Here is a 17,513-nt window from a genome sequence, read left to right on the forward strand (position 1 = left end):
TTTCGAGAAAACGCTTCTGCAAAATACATACTGACTCTAAACTTTCCACTATAACTTTCCATGGGACAGCTATTTCCATAATGTCAAAGCTCTATTACAAGATCCATTATGTTTATTTTGTAGTTTTAACAAATATATTTTTTTTAAATGTTTAAATTAGGAAAGAGTTTGACTTTTAATATATGTAGTAGGAATTGTCATAATCTTTCGAATTTTTCGTTTACGTTAAAAACAAGGCCTTCAAAAGATAGATTATTTAAAAAGCAACATTTCCTCATCATTATCTCAAAAATGTAATTTTTTGACTTATCGCTCTTTTGCACTGAGGGTGCGATATGTACATGATGCAAACAAACCATAAGAATAAATTTTTTTTACACCACAAAATGTTTCCTGAATTTTTTAATGATAAAATTCTGCCTATTTGGCCCGAAACATGGAAAATTACTGTTCAAATTCAGTCGGTGTCATGGAGCATTTTTGAACTCAAGTATCTCTCTACCCGAAAAGTTTACCAAAACCTCTTCATCGTCAGGTTTTGACGAAACGATTTTTCAGCATTGTTTCACATTTTTTTTTAGTTTTTTTTTTTTTTTTTATAGAGTCATCCAATTAATTGAAAACTTCTTCAAAATTTTCAAAATTGTTTTCATAGTAGGTTTTTCACTGCAGTAAAACTAGAAACTGTGACGGTTGGAATTGTGTTAAGTGCTGCAAAATGCGTTCTTTCATGGATGTTGAAATTAAAATGATTAAGTTGCGTACCTACACCCTTTAATCAAATTAAAAATTAAGTTAATTAAAAATCTTCCTTTTTTGACAAATATGACACAAAAATATGTGTTTATCATTAAAACATGCACTATAAACCGAAATATGCATTTTTATGCATTTAAAGCAAAATATGCAAAAATATGCACTAACAAATAAATGCCATTTTAAGGCTAGGCGCACACATGCGATTTCAGTCGCGCGATTATTTAGTCACAAAAATGGATCACACGGATTTCAATGCCGGTGAACACACATGCTTCTAAAAAATAGCCGCGATTTAAAAATTGAAAATTGTCCCATTTTTTTTGGCGACGCGATTGTCGCAAATTAAAATGGAACAAATGGACCAGTATAGTTGTGCACACTAGACTGATTCAAAAAATTTTTTTTTTTTTTTTGTTCAACTTGTGTTTAGAATTTTTTATCTTTTTAATGGTTTGAAAAAATCATTTTCTTTTGTAAAATTGTCCGCTCTACAAAAAAGCTCTTGTTAATTTTTTTGATTTACCCCCGCGGCGTTTCAAAGTTATTCAACTTTAAAATATAAAAAGTAGTTTTTTCTCATTTTTTTCCGATTTTTTGACGAAATTATTAGGTTTTTCAAAAAATTTGGCAAAATTTTCGAATATTTGTATTCTATGTTGTGTTTTGGTTTCACAGATCCTTTTATATAACTCTCAAACTCCTAATACTATCATATTAGATTTCTTCAATAAATTCGAATTATTCATTTTTTCAACTAAAAATTATTTTAATCAATTTTTCGCGTCCGTTTTTTTTAAATTTTATAAATGCAATTTTGTAGAGCGTTCAATTTTATACAAGAAAATGATTAAATCTAGCCTTTTTGATGAACCATTAAAAAGATAAAAAATTCTAAACACAAATACACAATCTTTCCCATACAAATCGTATGGGAAATAGAAATTTGCGATGCGGCGGTACTAAATGTTAACATTAAGGGCTGAAACTTTTACAGTATTTTTTTTTCGTCATTTTCAACAATATTTTCAACAATACTTTGAACAAAAAAAATTTTTTTTTTGAATCAGTCTAGCGCACACACTTGCGACTAAACCGAAAACGACTAAAAAGTAGCAGTCGCAAAGAGGCCAAATCATGCGCACACATGCGATTTTCAACCACTCGATTTTTTAGACGCAATAAATGAAACACATTATTTTAAATGAGAGCGCACAGACTTGCGATTTTAAAATCGCAAAGTTTAAAGAAATGGATCCGGTTCCATTTTTCGCGATTTTTTTTTTGCTGCACATAATATAATGCACCTGCCCGCACGTGGGACACTTGAAACAATTATTTTAAGTACAATAATGGATATTACTAGAAAGTGTTGTGTAGTGGCTCTTTTTTTTAAAACGATAGGAAATTTAAAAGGACAATTCCATAAAATTCATAAAAATTTAAGAGAAGGCCCTCAGAAATTTACCCAGTAGGTACTATAGAATGAGTATACAATGCTTTGATGAAATAATGGTACTCGTGGGGCCTAAAATAAGATATACAAACATACACATTGCAGAGAATTTATTTCTATTTCTAATCTGGTAAACAAGCTGTCAAACCCTTACCAAATTTTGAGACATTTATTACTTTACCACTTTTACCAGAGCTTACACCTTTTCATGAATTCACCTTATCATAAAATCCGATCGTAGATACCATTTGTATGAAATTTTCCATTACGAACAGATTTCGTGATTGTTTTCTTTGCGGTCATTTGACCATTAGATTTGAACAGTGAGTATCTCCTGGCTCTTTTGATCTTGAGATGATGCATGATGTCATGACCGTTTTTCGATAAAAAGTTGCAACTTTTTTCGACCAAACATAATGTTTTTTCTTGCAATAAAAAATAGTCGCGCGATTTTTTAGTCGCAAGTATGTGCACGGTAATTTTATGTTGCGACTGCGATTTTTTAATTTTTAAATCAATATATTTCAACGAATTGTTTTTGAAATGATCTATTTCAAATTTTAAAAAATTTAAAAAAAAAGCATTGAATACATTTTTTGTCCAGACTGTGAATTTTAATATAAAATTGACTCATAGCGAAAACTACCTCAATTTATGCCTTTTAGGTTTTGAAAAAGTTGAAAAATAAGCAAACTACTTTTTTATCAGATTTTTCTTTTTTCAATTAATTTTTTTTTCATAGTTTTCAATTTTTTCAAAAACTAGGAGGCATAGAAACATATAGTTTTTATTGTTCCATAAAGAATCAATTGAGACAGTTTTCTGCATGAGTCAATTTTGTATTAAAACTCACAGTCTGGACAAAAATACTATTCAATGCGTTTTTTCTTTAATATTTTTTCGCCTATTTTTATTTTTCAAACTAGACTGTTTTTGGTGATTCCCTAGACGCGAAGTTAAAATTTTATTTTTAGAACCAAAATTAATGGTACAAGTAATGTTAATATTGAATATGTATGTAGTTAAGTGTTATCTGTTGTTATCAATTTTTGAAGAAGACAACATTTTTCGGAAATTCCGAATGCTCATGGCTCCTTCTAAATTCGTTCGGGGGTAAGGATAGGATAACCTGCAGATGTATATACACGTAGTTTGAATTTAATCTTAATTAATTGAAATATTATTTTTGCTTTTGTTTTTTTTTTTTTTTGTATTTTCAACTCATGTATGTTTCATGCATTCCTACACAGAAAGAAAAAAAATCATGTGTGCAATTCACACGTGTTAGAAGAGAAACCTTAAAAAATCATTTGTCTTGCAAAGAAAATCGAAAAAACCTACCTTTTTTTATTCCAACAACCTATAACAAATTTTGTATCACCTTTTATATGACGCTTCAATAAAGTATGTATCTACCATGCCTACCAAAAAAGTAAGAATTTTTTAAGGCCAACCATGTCGAAATTTCAAAATTAGACTACGGTACTTTGTTCACTGGTGGCTGATCTGATCATCATCGGCAACACAGGTGTTTTGAGGTATTTGTCAATTTTTTCAATTTTAGATTGTGTAACTTGTAGAGCACGTAACGTTATGTGTGATATATCAAATAAAAGTTTATGTTATCAGCATGCGTATTAAAGTTAAAGCAAATACATATGTGCACTAGATCAAAAGATATAACGTGTGTAGGAAAAGAACATCTTTTTACCGTTATCTCAGAATTTTGAATATAAAATTAATTCAAATTTTGTACAATTATAATTTATCTAATTACCTATCTACAGTACAAATTTCATTTATCTATCTATTAAAACAAAAAAGTTATAACAAGTTGAAGTCGTGTCGCGTTTTCTTTTCATCTTGTTTCAAATCACTACGATACTAAAAAAGTTTTCACTTCAAAAATCCAATTTTTTTTCCAGGCCCAAAACTAATTTTTGAAGTAAATTAGATTGAGATGGAGACAGTACAACTTTGTCTCTTATCATTTTTCTCTAACACCAAAAACTAGCCGAACTTTAAACGAAAGTCGGAAAACGGTTCAAAACAAAATAGCGACCAAAGTTATACCGATATTTTTGTGGAGAATAGAAGGTTTTATTTCTGTACCAATGTTTTTTTTTTATAAATTTGAGCAACAGCAACAGTTTTGACTGCCTCTGTTTTGAAAGGTGGATTTTTCTAAGAGTGATTGGAGTAATTCCTTGTTGCTCCTAAGGTTTGTGAAAGTCATTTAGCATTGTTTGCATATTTTTGTCGAAATCATACACTCAGAGAAAAAAATAGTGAATATCGGAATAACTATTAAAATAGTTAAAAAAAAATGGTTATTTGTGGCTATTTTAATAGTCAATCAAAGTATTACTCTTATTTTTCAAATTAACTATTAAATAGTTAAATAATGAAAATAGTTATGTGATTACACTGAGGGAAAAGCCACGATAAAATAACGTAAAATCAATGAAAACCACATTGATTTAACTATTATTCGGAATGATTTCGCGTTGAAGATAAACATTTTAAAATCAACCTGGAAAAAAGGTAAGTTTTTGATGGTTTTGTATCTTAAAGTCACATAAGCCAAATTAGTTCATATTTGAAAAAAAGACGTTTCAACTTCAATTTATTTTTTCCCTCAGTAAAATAGTCAGTATTGACTATTTAAAATTGTTATCCTGGTTTTAACTATTAAAATAGTAATTTTTTCTCTAAGTGTAGTTGAAAACCATACCAGTGATATTCTTTGGTATGACGACTTCATTCGTCAAACACTGATATCTACCATATCCAAACCATGAGAAAATAAAACCAATTTAAAAATATCATATAGGTATGGCAATTCAATACAGATCATATTTATTTAATAAATTTACCAGAATTGATTTTAAAAATAATAATGCTTTCCAAGTTACGGAGAAAATACGGATGATCGGTTAAGTTTTTCTTCCAAATACCAACCATCTATTTAACGATCTATTAACATAAGCACAAATTTAATATTATTCATCACCCCGACGTACATCAATCTTAATCGGTTTTTCTGTAGTAGATGTTTGCTTGATTTTTTTCACTACTTCAATAAGTTCTTGTTGAAACTCTATCGTTTGATTGTCATCAAATTTTTCCAATGTTGGAACTAGGCCATGAAAAAATGATGTATGCCTGTTTAACAATCCAGACCAACAAAAATCCATCACCTGTTTCGTATTAGAATCTGTGTTTTTCTGGCCTTCCATTTTTGCTGAAATAGAAGACACACATATTAAAACATATTATTATATTATTAAGGCAATTACACCCAATCATATCCGAAAAATTGTGAATACTGGTTTCATTGCCAAAATGCATTTTCAAAAATTCAGAACTTCAAAATTATATTTTCCTAGAAAACATATAATAAAAATTGCTTTGATAATGGAAATGTTGTAATAAATTTACATTGTTATAAATTTATTTGGAATGAACAACAACAACTTGTGTTTGTGTGTGCTACCACCAAGTGCAAAAGCAAGCCGAATTTTAATTAAATATCTTACTTTTTGTAGCAAATAAACTTTTCATCCTTTTACAAATTTTAAAAATAAGATAAATTAAAAAAATTAAAAAAACCTATCTCGAAAAAGAGAAAAAAGCTAAATTTTTAAGGTTTTTATTAAAAAGTTAATCTTTATACTTTGAGCATTTATAGATATTGAACTTGTCATTTACTACAGAAAAATTATGCAATTTAAAAGTCAAGTATTTCTTCTTTTATTTTTAAATTTTTATAATGCGCAAAGAGTATAAAAATAATTTATTGAAAACAATCATTTTCATCCAAAAAAGCAAAGAAAACATGAAATTTTATATTCTCACGTCATTAATTCCATTTTTTTCCCTAACAACCTATAAAAAATTTTATACCATCTTATAAGCTTATTGTGTTAGCTCAAAATATATATATCGATCAGATCTATGGGACATCTACAAAAAGAGCTAGAATTTTTTGAAGTCCATGTATTTTCATCAAAAAAAGCATAAAAAACATTTATTTTTATGTTCTCATGCCATAAAATTAATTTTTTTCAATGACAACCTATAATATATCACGTGAAAGCGTATTGTTTCACCTTTCACATGACGGTTCAATCTTATTTCTAAGTTGCCTTCAAGAAAAGTTAGAATTTTTTAAAATCAACCATGTCGAATTTGCAGACTGAGATTACGGTACTTCCCACACTGGTGACTGTTCATGGGGCAACAGATCTCCACTGCTGTTTTGATTGTTTTTGCAAGCTTCTTGATTTAACATTGTGTAGCTTGTAGTTAGTCTACCGTTATGTGTGATATACCAAATTAAAGGTAATTGTATCAGGATGCTCAGTAAAGTTTAATCAAATTTCTATGTGCTCTAAATCAAAAGTTATAACCTGTTGAATTCTAACGTTTTATTTTACCGTTATCTCAAAATTATGTTTTTAAAAATGTTTGAAATTTCGCACCCATATAGTCCTGGCTATATTCTATCAACCCTCTATATACTTTAGTTCTCTATATGTTAAAGAAAAAGAAGATAAAAATCAAAAAACGATGAAAATCGGTTAAAAACGCTCAAAAAAACTGTTTTTTTTTTAAACTTATTTTTCCTGTTTTTCAGTCAAAAATCATTTTAGAACTCCAATTTTTTGCACATGTATGCGGATAGCCCTACATGTCCTATAAATTCGAGATTTTTTTAAACTCTCCAAAAAAAGCTAAAAATAAAAAACTACCCAAAAATACCCCTAAAAAATAGGTGTTTTTCAAAAAATCATATTTCGAAATGCAGTGTATTTAAAAAAAATCCGTATTAGACGCCTTATTTTTTCCCACATCTTTCATCTGACATCTTTAGAATTGTCAAAAAAAAATTTCCCCTTCCCATAATCATCATTTTGTCATAGCCCTAACACGTGTGCAACGTTTAAACAAAACGTTATAGCTTAGTTTCAAAATTTTTTGGAATTTTTTCTTAAATGCAGTTATTCTTAAATTAGTCTCATCTATCTATAGCAAAAAAAAAATCAATTCTCTACGACTTTGCGTTTAGATTTTAGCTCAAATTTCTTCTTTCCGTTTTACCCCTGTTTACCCTATTGAATGACGGAATTTTTAAAAATCCTTCATTTGGATTAAGCTTTAGGTTATTATCTTTCAAATACGCGATAGAAGATTTTGTTATCTCTAATAGTTTATTTTTAATTCTGAATTTAAATTTTTCGCCGCACTGCGAAAGTGCGAGAGTGTAACGCCAGAAAATGGCGTCACTTTTTTGTGGTGGCTGCCATGGTTCATCGATTTATAAGACGTTATCACGTCAAAAGCCGAATTTTGTGCAGTAGGTCTGTGCAATAAAAAAAACAAAGATTTTTTTCAAAGCTTTCAATTGTAAGTAATTTGTCAAAAATGGCACAGTTACCGAAATTTTGAAAATCTGCAACATTTAAATTTTCTCAATAAAAAAATAAAAAAATTAAGTTTAATTTTTTAAATTATTTTTTCTCGTATATTCACTGTTTTTTACGTCTTTTTTTGAAAATTTTACCAAAAACTGACCCCTTCAAGTAAGACCCTATGTTCAAAGCTTTGGTTCTCGTATCTCAAAAATGGCTGTGGTATTCCCGCTAAGATTTTTCAAATGTATACCTAACATAAATTAGTTTACTTACAATTTTCATCGAATTGACAGTTGTAAAAATATTTAGCTTGCAATTTATCCCAAGTAGAAAAGCCAAAAAAATTTATTTTAAGGGGATTTTTATCCAAATATGACATAAGGGGTTCTGCATAACCAGGTACATTGATAATTAGTTTACCATCTGAAAATAAAATTACCTAGGTTAATTCAAACATTTTTACATAATCTAAGCACTTTTACCTTTTCTTTGAATTATTTCAACTAATGTTGGATCAAACGGCGATAAAATGTTGGGAGACGAATTTTCTGCGACTACTACAACATCAGATCCTCGTCTAACACGAATCCTCGATAGAGAATTATGCTCATTACCAAAAACTTTTAAGTAATAAAAAAGTTAAATTTGCTTTTAAAATGTAACAATGATTCAGAAAGAAATCTTAAATATATTACCAATTTCATAATGAGGACCATCATAATTATTATTTGATGAAAACAATATGTTCACATCTTTTGAAGCCATTACATATAATTCCAAATGTAATCGTTCGTTGTCTTTTTTCAAATTGTTTTTCATAGCACTCTCTTCGTAGAAATCTTTGTAACCGTAATCTCTATCTATTATCAAGTACACATCGCAAGAAGATTCCAATTTTGATTGACTTATATGACTTTTATGACTTATACTTGCACTAAAAAACTGACAGAAAATAACAATAAAAACAATAAATTGATAATTAAGGTTCATCTTTATAACCGCGGTCTTGGCTAAAATGCGACTGATCTTGAATATGGCTACTTTCAAACTGGACTAACTGAATTTTCGCAAGACCTTCCTACGAATATAAATTTGATTTCATGTTCTATTGATAAGTAAAAAAGGTCAAGTTGCCATATTAATAAACATAGTGTCAAGCAAATTGCTTATAATGTTTTGAATGATAGATAGTATTCTTGGTTTTTCAATTAAAATTATTTTCTTGTGTGTTAGTACTCTAGACTGAAATATTCAATTTTTTCATACAGTCTAAAAATGCAAATTATGTCAAATATAAGAGTATATACACTTAGGAGCAAAAAAATGGAATCAAAAAATGAGTTCTGTAAAAACGATAATTGGTGAGGATGCAATTGACACACATGAATGTTAATTGCACCATTAAAAAGCTTAAAACAAAAGCTTTAAATCAATGCTAGGAATTAAAAAAACCGTTCACTTTATAAAGATCCAATCAACATAAATGAAGCATGTAAGGAAAAATAAACTGAAATTGAAACAGAGAGTATCCGAAAAATTTACCATTTTAAAAAAATGAAGTGCAATTTATTGACAGATAACGTCAATAGTAACGTAATGAAAAAAAAAACTGAAATTGAAGTAGAGAGTATCAAGAAAATTAAACATTTAGACAAAAATTAAGTGCAATTGATTGACAGATAGCGATGATACTACCGTACGCATTTTTATGTTTTACCAACAATTCAAAAGTAAAAAATTCAAGCTTTTAGATGAAACCATGAAACTTCCAGAAACATTATTTTATCCATTGCATTTTTGGTTTTTAATAAAAATAATTTATTTGATTCCGTTTTTTTGCTCCTAAGTGTATATGTATTCAATAAATCAGTATTGAGCCAAAGTCCTACAACTTTTATTTTTATTTTTCTCTATGACCAGTAACGGGCTTAGCTAGCCCTGTGGGGGTGAAAGGATGTTTTTTTTTCGAAGAGACAGTAAAATCTGTAATTGGTCCTTAAAAGCCAATGATTCGTGTAAAACGTCTAAGAACTTAAGTATAAACGTTTAATTTGTCATCAAAACCAAAAATAAAATGAATCATTGGCTTTTTGGGACCAATAACAGATTTTACTGTCTCTTCGAAAAAAACACCCTTCCACCTAACTTTTTTTATAGACTTTTTTGATCCTTGGTTCTTATCCCAAAAGCAAACTTTTTGCCAACTTTCATGAGTGTAAGAATTTGTTTTTGTTGATTTTATGTACTATTTTACCTGTACTATCAAGACAACATGCTATTTTAAAAATATATTCTAAAAAAATATTGATTTCCAAATCAAACGATTGTTATGAAAATCGGTTCAAAATTTACTTAGACAAAAAAAAATTACGATTTCAACCCAGATAAGTAATACAATTTCCGAAAGGCAAAATTGTACATTTAATTTAAATTTTTAAATCAATATATTTCAACGAATTGTTTTTGAAATGATTTGTCTCAAATTTTAAAAAATTAAAAAAAAAATCATTGAATACTATTTTTGTCCAGGCTGTGAATTTTAATACAAAATTGAATCATAAAGAAAACTGCCTCAATGCCTTTTAAGTTTTGAAAAAGTTGAAAAATAAATAAACTACTTTTTACCAGATTTTTTTTTTTGTAAATTCTTGTTTCACTGAGTGTGAAACTTGAAAAAAATAAGTTACTTGACTTTTTTAATAAAATTTGTAGAAAAAAGTCTTACGAAAAGTATGAACATCAAAATTTAAGAATTCTAGATTTTCAACTAACCGCACCTTTTTTAAGATTTTTGATTGAAATCTCAATAAAAAGTGAAGTGAAACATATTTTTTAGATGATTCAAACTCAGTTAAATACGAATTTAAAAGAAAATCTATATTGAACTTTATTTTTCCCCATTTAATTTAAAGGTCAAAAACTTGCCTTTTTAAGTTCAGATGGCTTGGGGCACCTCAAAAGGAAATTATTTCAAATTTTAAGTACATTTTTGTTCGTTTAATAATAGCGCAACTTTTAATAACTATGCCAATTCGAAAATAAAAAACAAAAATTAAATCACTCCACCCTATTGAATATGTATGTAGTTAAGTGTTATATGTTGTTATCAATTTTTGAAGAAAACCACATTTTTCGGAAATTCCGAATGGTCATGGCTCCTTCTAAATTCGTTCGGGGGTAAAGATAGGATAACCTGCAGATGTGTATAAACATAGTTTGAATTTAATCTTAATTAATTGAAATATTCTTTTTGCTTTTGTTTTTTTTTTCAACTCATGTATGTATCATGCATTCCTACACTGAAAGAAAAAAACAACTTAAAATCAACGAAAACGTTCAACTATTTAACGTAATGATTTTGCGTTGTAGACGATAATTTTAAAATTAGAGTAGAATATAGTTAGTTTAAAGTTTTTTGTAGTAAAAAAAAATCATCAATCCAATTAAAAAAAAAAAAATAAAAATAATACAAAACTAGTTTAATACTTCAATAGTAATTATTTTTCACCAGGAAATAGTTAAAAAAAAACTTTGATTCATATAATTTTTTTCTTATTTTAAAACTTACTAACTGGTTAAAACTATTTAAACTACTTAAAACACAACATATGTTCTCTTTCTTTCACAACAATTCAAATTTCTTTTTTTTTTTCATTGGAAAGAAATCGTTAAGACCTTTCCAATAGGTATGTAAAACATATGGTTTCGGCCAAAATTTAGTCTGAAAAACCCGAAATAAAAAAAATTCATCTACACTTTTACATCTCATTCCTTTTTTTGCCAGCATAACTTCAACATAGGAGAACTTGGCTGCTTTTTTAACAGTTATGTTTTTGTTGTGACTTCACTACTTTTTGCAAGGTATTGCTTAGAAAATCTCAAGATTAATTAATAATAATTAATAATAATTTGAAGGTAGTTGTTTGATTGTATGCGGTACCAGTCGTTTATATATATCGAGTATCTAAGGGTGGGGAATACGCCCTCTGATTAGATAATGTCTATTTTTAAAATATTTCTTTTGCCTACGATTTCGCCAAGCTATACAAGATTCTGTCAGAAGTGCTCTAAGATATTCAGTAAAAATGGGCGGTTACCACACCCCCTGTCTAATATTCGCAAATTTTATATTTTTCTCTTTGTAAAAACAACCTGTTCTACCATTCTACCAAGATGCCAGATTCTACGATAATTATGGGCATTTCAGTAGGAATACCATCAATTCATAACGCCTTGTTGCTCCTAAGGTTTGCGGAAAAAAATCTCATCTCTTGAGGCAGGGTGGGACAAGCAATCGAGAATTTGTTGCTTAGGGCAAGTCATACTTTTTCGACAAAATCGCAGTTGAAAACGATGCCAGAGATATTCTCTAGTATGATGACCTCAATCGTCAGACACTGGTATCTTACATACACTAAACATAAGAAAATATAACATTTGATAATTCAAACCAAAACGTATTTATTTCATAAATTTACGAGAATGAAACCATCACCTAGAAGGATGTTTATAACGATGAACAGAAAGCATTTTAAATGAAATTTTGTGAAACTTGTGATTATAAGAAGGCTCATGTACCTACGTCCTCCTAGGTAAAATATTAAGTGGCCCAATATCTTAAAATGAGGGTTACATATTGTACTAACAATCCTATTAATTTGATCCTTTTATCACAAACTGCACAATTATTTTTCATACTTTTACTTATGCACCTCACTCCTTCAAAACTTAGTTTGTATGAAAATTTAATAAAAAAAAAAATCATGTGTGTAATTCACACGTGGTAGAAGTGAAACCTTAAAAAATCATTTTTCTTGAAAAAAAAAAAAATTGAAAAAATGGACATATTTTTATTCTATCACCTTCAAATCCATGTTTTTATATGACAACTTATATAAATTTTATATTATCTGAAAGCTTATTATCTTAGCTAAAAATATATATGCCGATCAGGTCTATGAGACATCTACAAAAAAAGATAGAATTTTTTAAACTCGATGAAATTTCATCCAAAAAGCAAAAAAAACATTTATTTTTATGTTCTCATGCTATTAAATCAATTTTTTTGTTTGACAACCTATACAAAATTTTATACCATGTGAAAGCTTATAGTTTCACCTTGTATAATTATGTATAACAAAGATGTCTACAAGAGAAGTTAGAATTTTTTAAAGTCACCATGTCGAATTTCCAGACTGAGATTACGGTACTTCCTACACTTGTAGTTGGTCATCGCCAACAGATCTCCACAGGTGTTTTGAGGTTTTTTTAAATTTTTTTTCAATTAAGATTGTGTAACTTGTAGAGCACGTAACGTTATGTGTGATATATCAAATAAAAGCTTATGTTATCAGCATGCGTATTAAAAAAAAATCAAATTTGTATGTGCACTAGATCAAAAGATATAACGTGTGTTGAAAAACAACATCTTTTTACCGTTATCTCCGAAATTTGAATATGAAATTAAATGAAATTTTGTACAATTATAATTTATTTAATTACCTATCTACAGTACAAATTTCATTTATCTATCTTTTAAAACAAAAAAGTTATAACAAGTTGAAGTCGTGTCGCGTTTTCGTGTCATCTTGTTTCAAATCACTACGATACTAAAGAAGTTTTCACTTCAAAAATAAAAGCAAGCAATTTAAGTTTTGCATGAAAATTCAATATTCCATGGTAAGTATTATTCATTTTTTGATTATTTTTGATTCTCATACGATGTATAGGTAAAATATATATGCTGTTAAAAAAAATGCAAAAATTTTCCATGTGCTGCAATGGTACCATTTCAAAAGTGTTCTTTCTCGCTAAAAAAAAAACACCTTTTGACCTGAAATTTTTTGATGGACATATTTTATTATTTTTTTCTATGGTTTACTAAACGGGCATACAAAATTTCATCAGCCTACCACTTATTTTCAAGGAGTACTTGGTAATATTCTGACTCTTGCTCTTTGAGTAAAAGACAATTCATAATGAGTCCAATAACTTTTTACATGATGGTCGAGATATTTTGGTATTGATTTTATTCGATCGGGCGTTATAAAATACCTCGAAATCATGTATCATATTAATACAAAGGTTTCATTGCCTATACTATGATATGCAACAAATCGAGTGCAACACAGAAAAAGTCTTGTATCTACCCTTCCGAATGGAATACAAGGTGGCCCAATATATCAAAATAACTCTTATATTGAGTACTACCAATGATAAAAATTTCATGCTTTTATCACAAAGTGCACGATTTAGATGCTAAGCCGCCTCACTATTTACCAAGTTTTCAATTTTAGACGTTTACATTTTTGCATAAAAGGCACTTATATTTTATCGCCGCATGGCAAAGCGTTTTTCTTATGAGGTTCAGGGAAAACTAACAAAAACGTTAGTTAGTCTTTTTTGTTCCTTATCTCCAATAACCTAAAAAGTAAAAAAAGGGAAATTTACAAAATTAAATTTTTTTATTTCTTTCTAGCGCTATTTGTTTCTGTTTATTAAAGCAAAAAATAAGCTTTCTGCATCATTATTTTTGATTTTAAGGTAAGAAAAACTGTCAAAAAATGAGTTTGAAAATGTTCACTTTTTTTTCTCGCTAGCGTAATTTTTTTTGTAAAAAAGAGTTAGCAAATTGTTTTTATACAAAAAAATATGCTTTCCGCATTTTTTGTTTTAATTTTCTAGCCCGAAAAACCATACAAAAATGCGTTTGAAAATTTTCACTTTTCTACTTTTTCACGTGTTGAGCCAATGTTAAAGGTATAACTACAACGGCAACTTTTTGCAAAAAGCCAAAAAGTGATAGTTCAAACTCATTTTATGACAGTTTTTACGACGACAAAATAAAAATAATGATGCAAAAAGCTTATTTTTTGGTTTCAAAAAAAAATTTTATAGTTTTTTTTCAAAAACAAATATTGCTAGAAAGAAATATTAAATTTAATTTTGTAAATTTCCCACTTTTTCACTTTTTAAGTCATTGTAGTTATGGCTTTAACATAAAAAAGACGTTGTCGTGCGACGCAGTTGGTGTAGTAAAACCTTAAGAATTGATTTGTTTGATTAAAAAATGTCGATTTTCACATTCAAAGGGATGTTTTGCTTAAAATTTCACTGCCACACAGTACCACGGATTCCTTTTTTACTACTGTATACTGTGAAAATCAACACCTGAACGCACCTTTAATAAATGTGAACCTATCTTTAATCTCTTATTAATAGCTGAACGCATTCATTAAAATTTTCACAAATATCATTCCAACTTGAAGTGCGATAAATAACGCCCTCTCCCTTCCGGAAATTTAAACTTCTACAAGCTAAGCTAAGACGAGAACCTACAAAGGCATACAATGATGTGAATGACAAATTTGAGTGAAGTTGGTGGAGGTTGAATGATTGAATTTGAATGAATGGAACATGAAACAGCCCTTCAAGCAAGAAAACGGAGTTCAGAAAAGACACTCCGACGTCCGACCGCGAAAGACGGGTTTGCACTCACACACTTGCAACTTTTTGTATATGAACACAAAGTCGAAGGAGAAATCGTGGTGAAAAAACCAATACATATAAAATCCGCTCCGCGGTGATTCTAATTTCCATACTAATTTGAGCGGCCTTCGGACCAGTTTCTGACTCGAAGTCGGACTCAGCTCCGCCTGAGGCGGGGCGGATTCCGACCGAGGTCGGACCTGTTTGCTTGAAGGGAGGTTGAATTGAATCGCAAAATGCAAGGTGCAAACACAATGCATTAAGACGATTACACTTTGCATTTTCTTTTTCGATACTTTTTTTACGTAGTTGAGCGCAGTTAAAACGTAGTTCAACAATATCTAAATCAGGTTTAAAAAATATCAAAAATTAGGTATATTATATATACCTGTGTATTTTGTCTTCAAAAAATGTAGTTACTCGCAAGAAAACAACAACAAATACTATACAAAATAATGAAACTATTTTGGTATAATTGTGTTTAAAATTGTAGAAAATAAAAAAAAAATAAAGAAATTGGCGCTCGAATTTTGAGAGCGGGGTCGGCTGGTACTAATAAACCTAACTCTTTCGCTTACTGAAATTATTATAATTATTTTTTGCAGTAGTGTTACAAACTGATATTGACACAATTTACTGCTCACTGCTGCGACCGCAATAGGTATGTGGAGGAAATAAAACGAGACGATGATTTCTGGAACAATTATTTTTTCAAAATTTTACAGTAATTTGCTTCTTCCTGAATTTGTTGTTGATCATCGAATTCCTCGTGGAATGCCAATAAGGAAAACTGTGACAGACATGTGTTTTTCCCTCAATGAGTTAGGAAGGTAGTTACGTTTTTTCCTCAGAATATATACCATATACCCACACCAGCGCACAGTGGTGCCATTTGACGTTTTTGGCGACAAAATTCATTTGCACGGCCATTTATGGACGAAAAGTCATGAAATTTGGTACACTGAATAATTATAGTATGAGGAATACGAAAAAGCTGCCAACTTTTTTTTATTCAAAATGGCGGCTCCAAAATAGCGGAAAGAATGAGCGTTAAAATAGAATTTTCATTTTCAAAACAGTATATAAGCTAGAAATTGGGCTAAATTCATGTCAAAAAGGTGTTAGATTTAAGATTTAGAACTCATAGATTCATATTCTTTACAAAAAAATCAAAAAAATTGAGAACAAAGTCCAAAAAATGCCAATTTAGTAAAACACACTTTAAGACCCCTAATTACACTATTTCATGCATTTTTTTTTTAATTTATCACAATTTTGAGATCTCTTCTATTTATGTTTCATAAGAAAATTGAAAATATTGCGGTTATATGGTTGCCAACTATGTTTTTAATTAAATATAAGAAAACATGATATAATGAAAAGTTTCAATGTTCAATAAAACTGAGAATTTATTTTTTCCGTAAACCAAAACATTTTTTTCTAATAGATTTTAGCGTTTTAAATTCAAATCCGGAGTCAAAAAAATCTATGACGTCACATTTTCGAGATATAAGCAGATCAAAATTAATTTTTATCTTCGAAACGTGACGTCATAGATTTTTTTTGATTCCGGATTTGAATTTAAAACGCTAAAATCTATTAGAAAAGTATATTTTGGTTTACGGAAAAAATAAATTCTCAGTTTTATTGAACATTGAAACTTTTCATTATATCATGTTTTCTTATATTTAATTAAAAACATAGTTGGCAACCATATAACCTCAATATTTTCAATTTTCTTATAAAACATAAATAGAAGAGATCTCAAAATTGTGATAAATTTAAAAAAAAATGCATGAAATAGCGTTATTAGAGGTCTTAAAGTGTGTTTTACTAAATTGGCATTTCTTGGACTTTGTTCTCAATTTTTTTGATTTTTTTGTAAAGAATATGAATCTATGAGTTCTAAATCTTAAACCTAACACCTTTTTGACATGAATTTAGCCCAATTTCTAGCTTATATACTGTTTTGAAAATGAAAATTCTATTTTAACGCTCATTCTTTCCGCCATTTTGGAGCCGCCATTTTGAATAAAAAAAGTTGGCAGCTTTTTCGTATTCTCCATACTATAATCATTCAGTGTACCAAATTTCATGACTTTTCGTCCAGAAACGGCCGTGCAAATGAATTTTGACGCCAAAAACGAAGAATGGCACCACTGTGCAGCGTATCGGCGCGGCGGGCCGCGGCATTGTATCTACAATAATTACCACTCTAATTTCGCATTCCATATTTTTTTCAATCCTCATACTTTTTTTTACCAACCCAAGAGTCAACAAGTACATGAAAAGCAATCCTTCTTCTATCCTTCACATAAGAAACTGTGAATTTCATTAAACAAACAAAGCACCCATAAACCATAATACACATCCTCTACCTACTTTTCCGCTGAGAA

At 29.2% G+C, this 17,513-nt stretch overlaps 2 protein-coding genes across 7 annotated transcripts in view; one reads left to right on the forward strand and one right to left on the reverse strand.

Annotated features, from left to right (window-relative positions):
- The window catches only part of LOC129907830 (CUGBP Elav-like family member 2), a 473,931-nt gene that overhangs the window by 17,394 nt on the left and 439,024 nt on the right, over positions 1 to 17,513 (forward strand). The window lies entirely within an intron of this gene.
- LOC129907832 (uncharacterized) lies at positions 5,047 to 8,703 on the reverse strand. Its single transcript, XM_055984226.1, has 4 exons — positions 8,325 to 8,703; positions 8,112 to 8,249; positions 7,903 to 8,052; positions 5,047 to 5,456 (listed from the first exon to the last, which is right to left on the reverse strand). The coding sequence occupies exons 1-4, from the start codon at positions 8,617 to 8,619 to the stop codon at positions 5,215 to 5,217; spliced, it is 825 nt and encodes a 274-aa protein (XP_055840201.1). The 5' UTR covers positions 8,620 to 8,703; the 3' UTR covers positions 5,047 to 5,214.

This window comes from Episyrphus balteatus, chromosome 1 (assembly GCF_945859705.1).
Source record: "Episyrphus balteatus chromosome 1, idEpiBalt1.1, whole genome shotgun sequence".
In the NCBI taxonomy this organism is placed as follows: domain Eukaryota; kingdom Metazoa; phylum Arthropoda; class Insecta; order Diptera; family Syrphidae; genus Episyrphus; species Episyrphus balteatus.

Excerpts from the sequence above, each read along its gene's own strand:
- LOC129907832 (XM_055984226.1), bottom strand. The coding sequence starts at position 8,619 with ATGAACCTTAATTATCAATTTATTGTTTTTATTGTTATTTTCTGTCAG. Across the intron at positions 8,053-8,111 it reads TGAAATAATTCAAAGAAAAG|ATGGTAAACTAATTATCAAT; the intron begins GTAAAAGTGCTT and ends TTTTATTTTCAG. Across the intron at positions 5,457-7,902 it reads CTGTCAATTCGATGAAAATT|CAAAAATGGAAGGCCAGAAA; the intron begins GTAAGTAAACTA and ends CTTCTATTTCAG.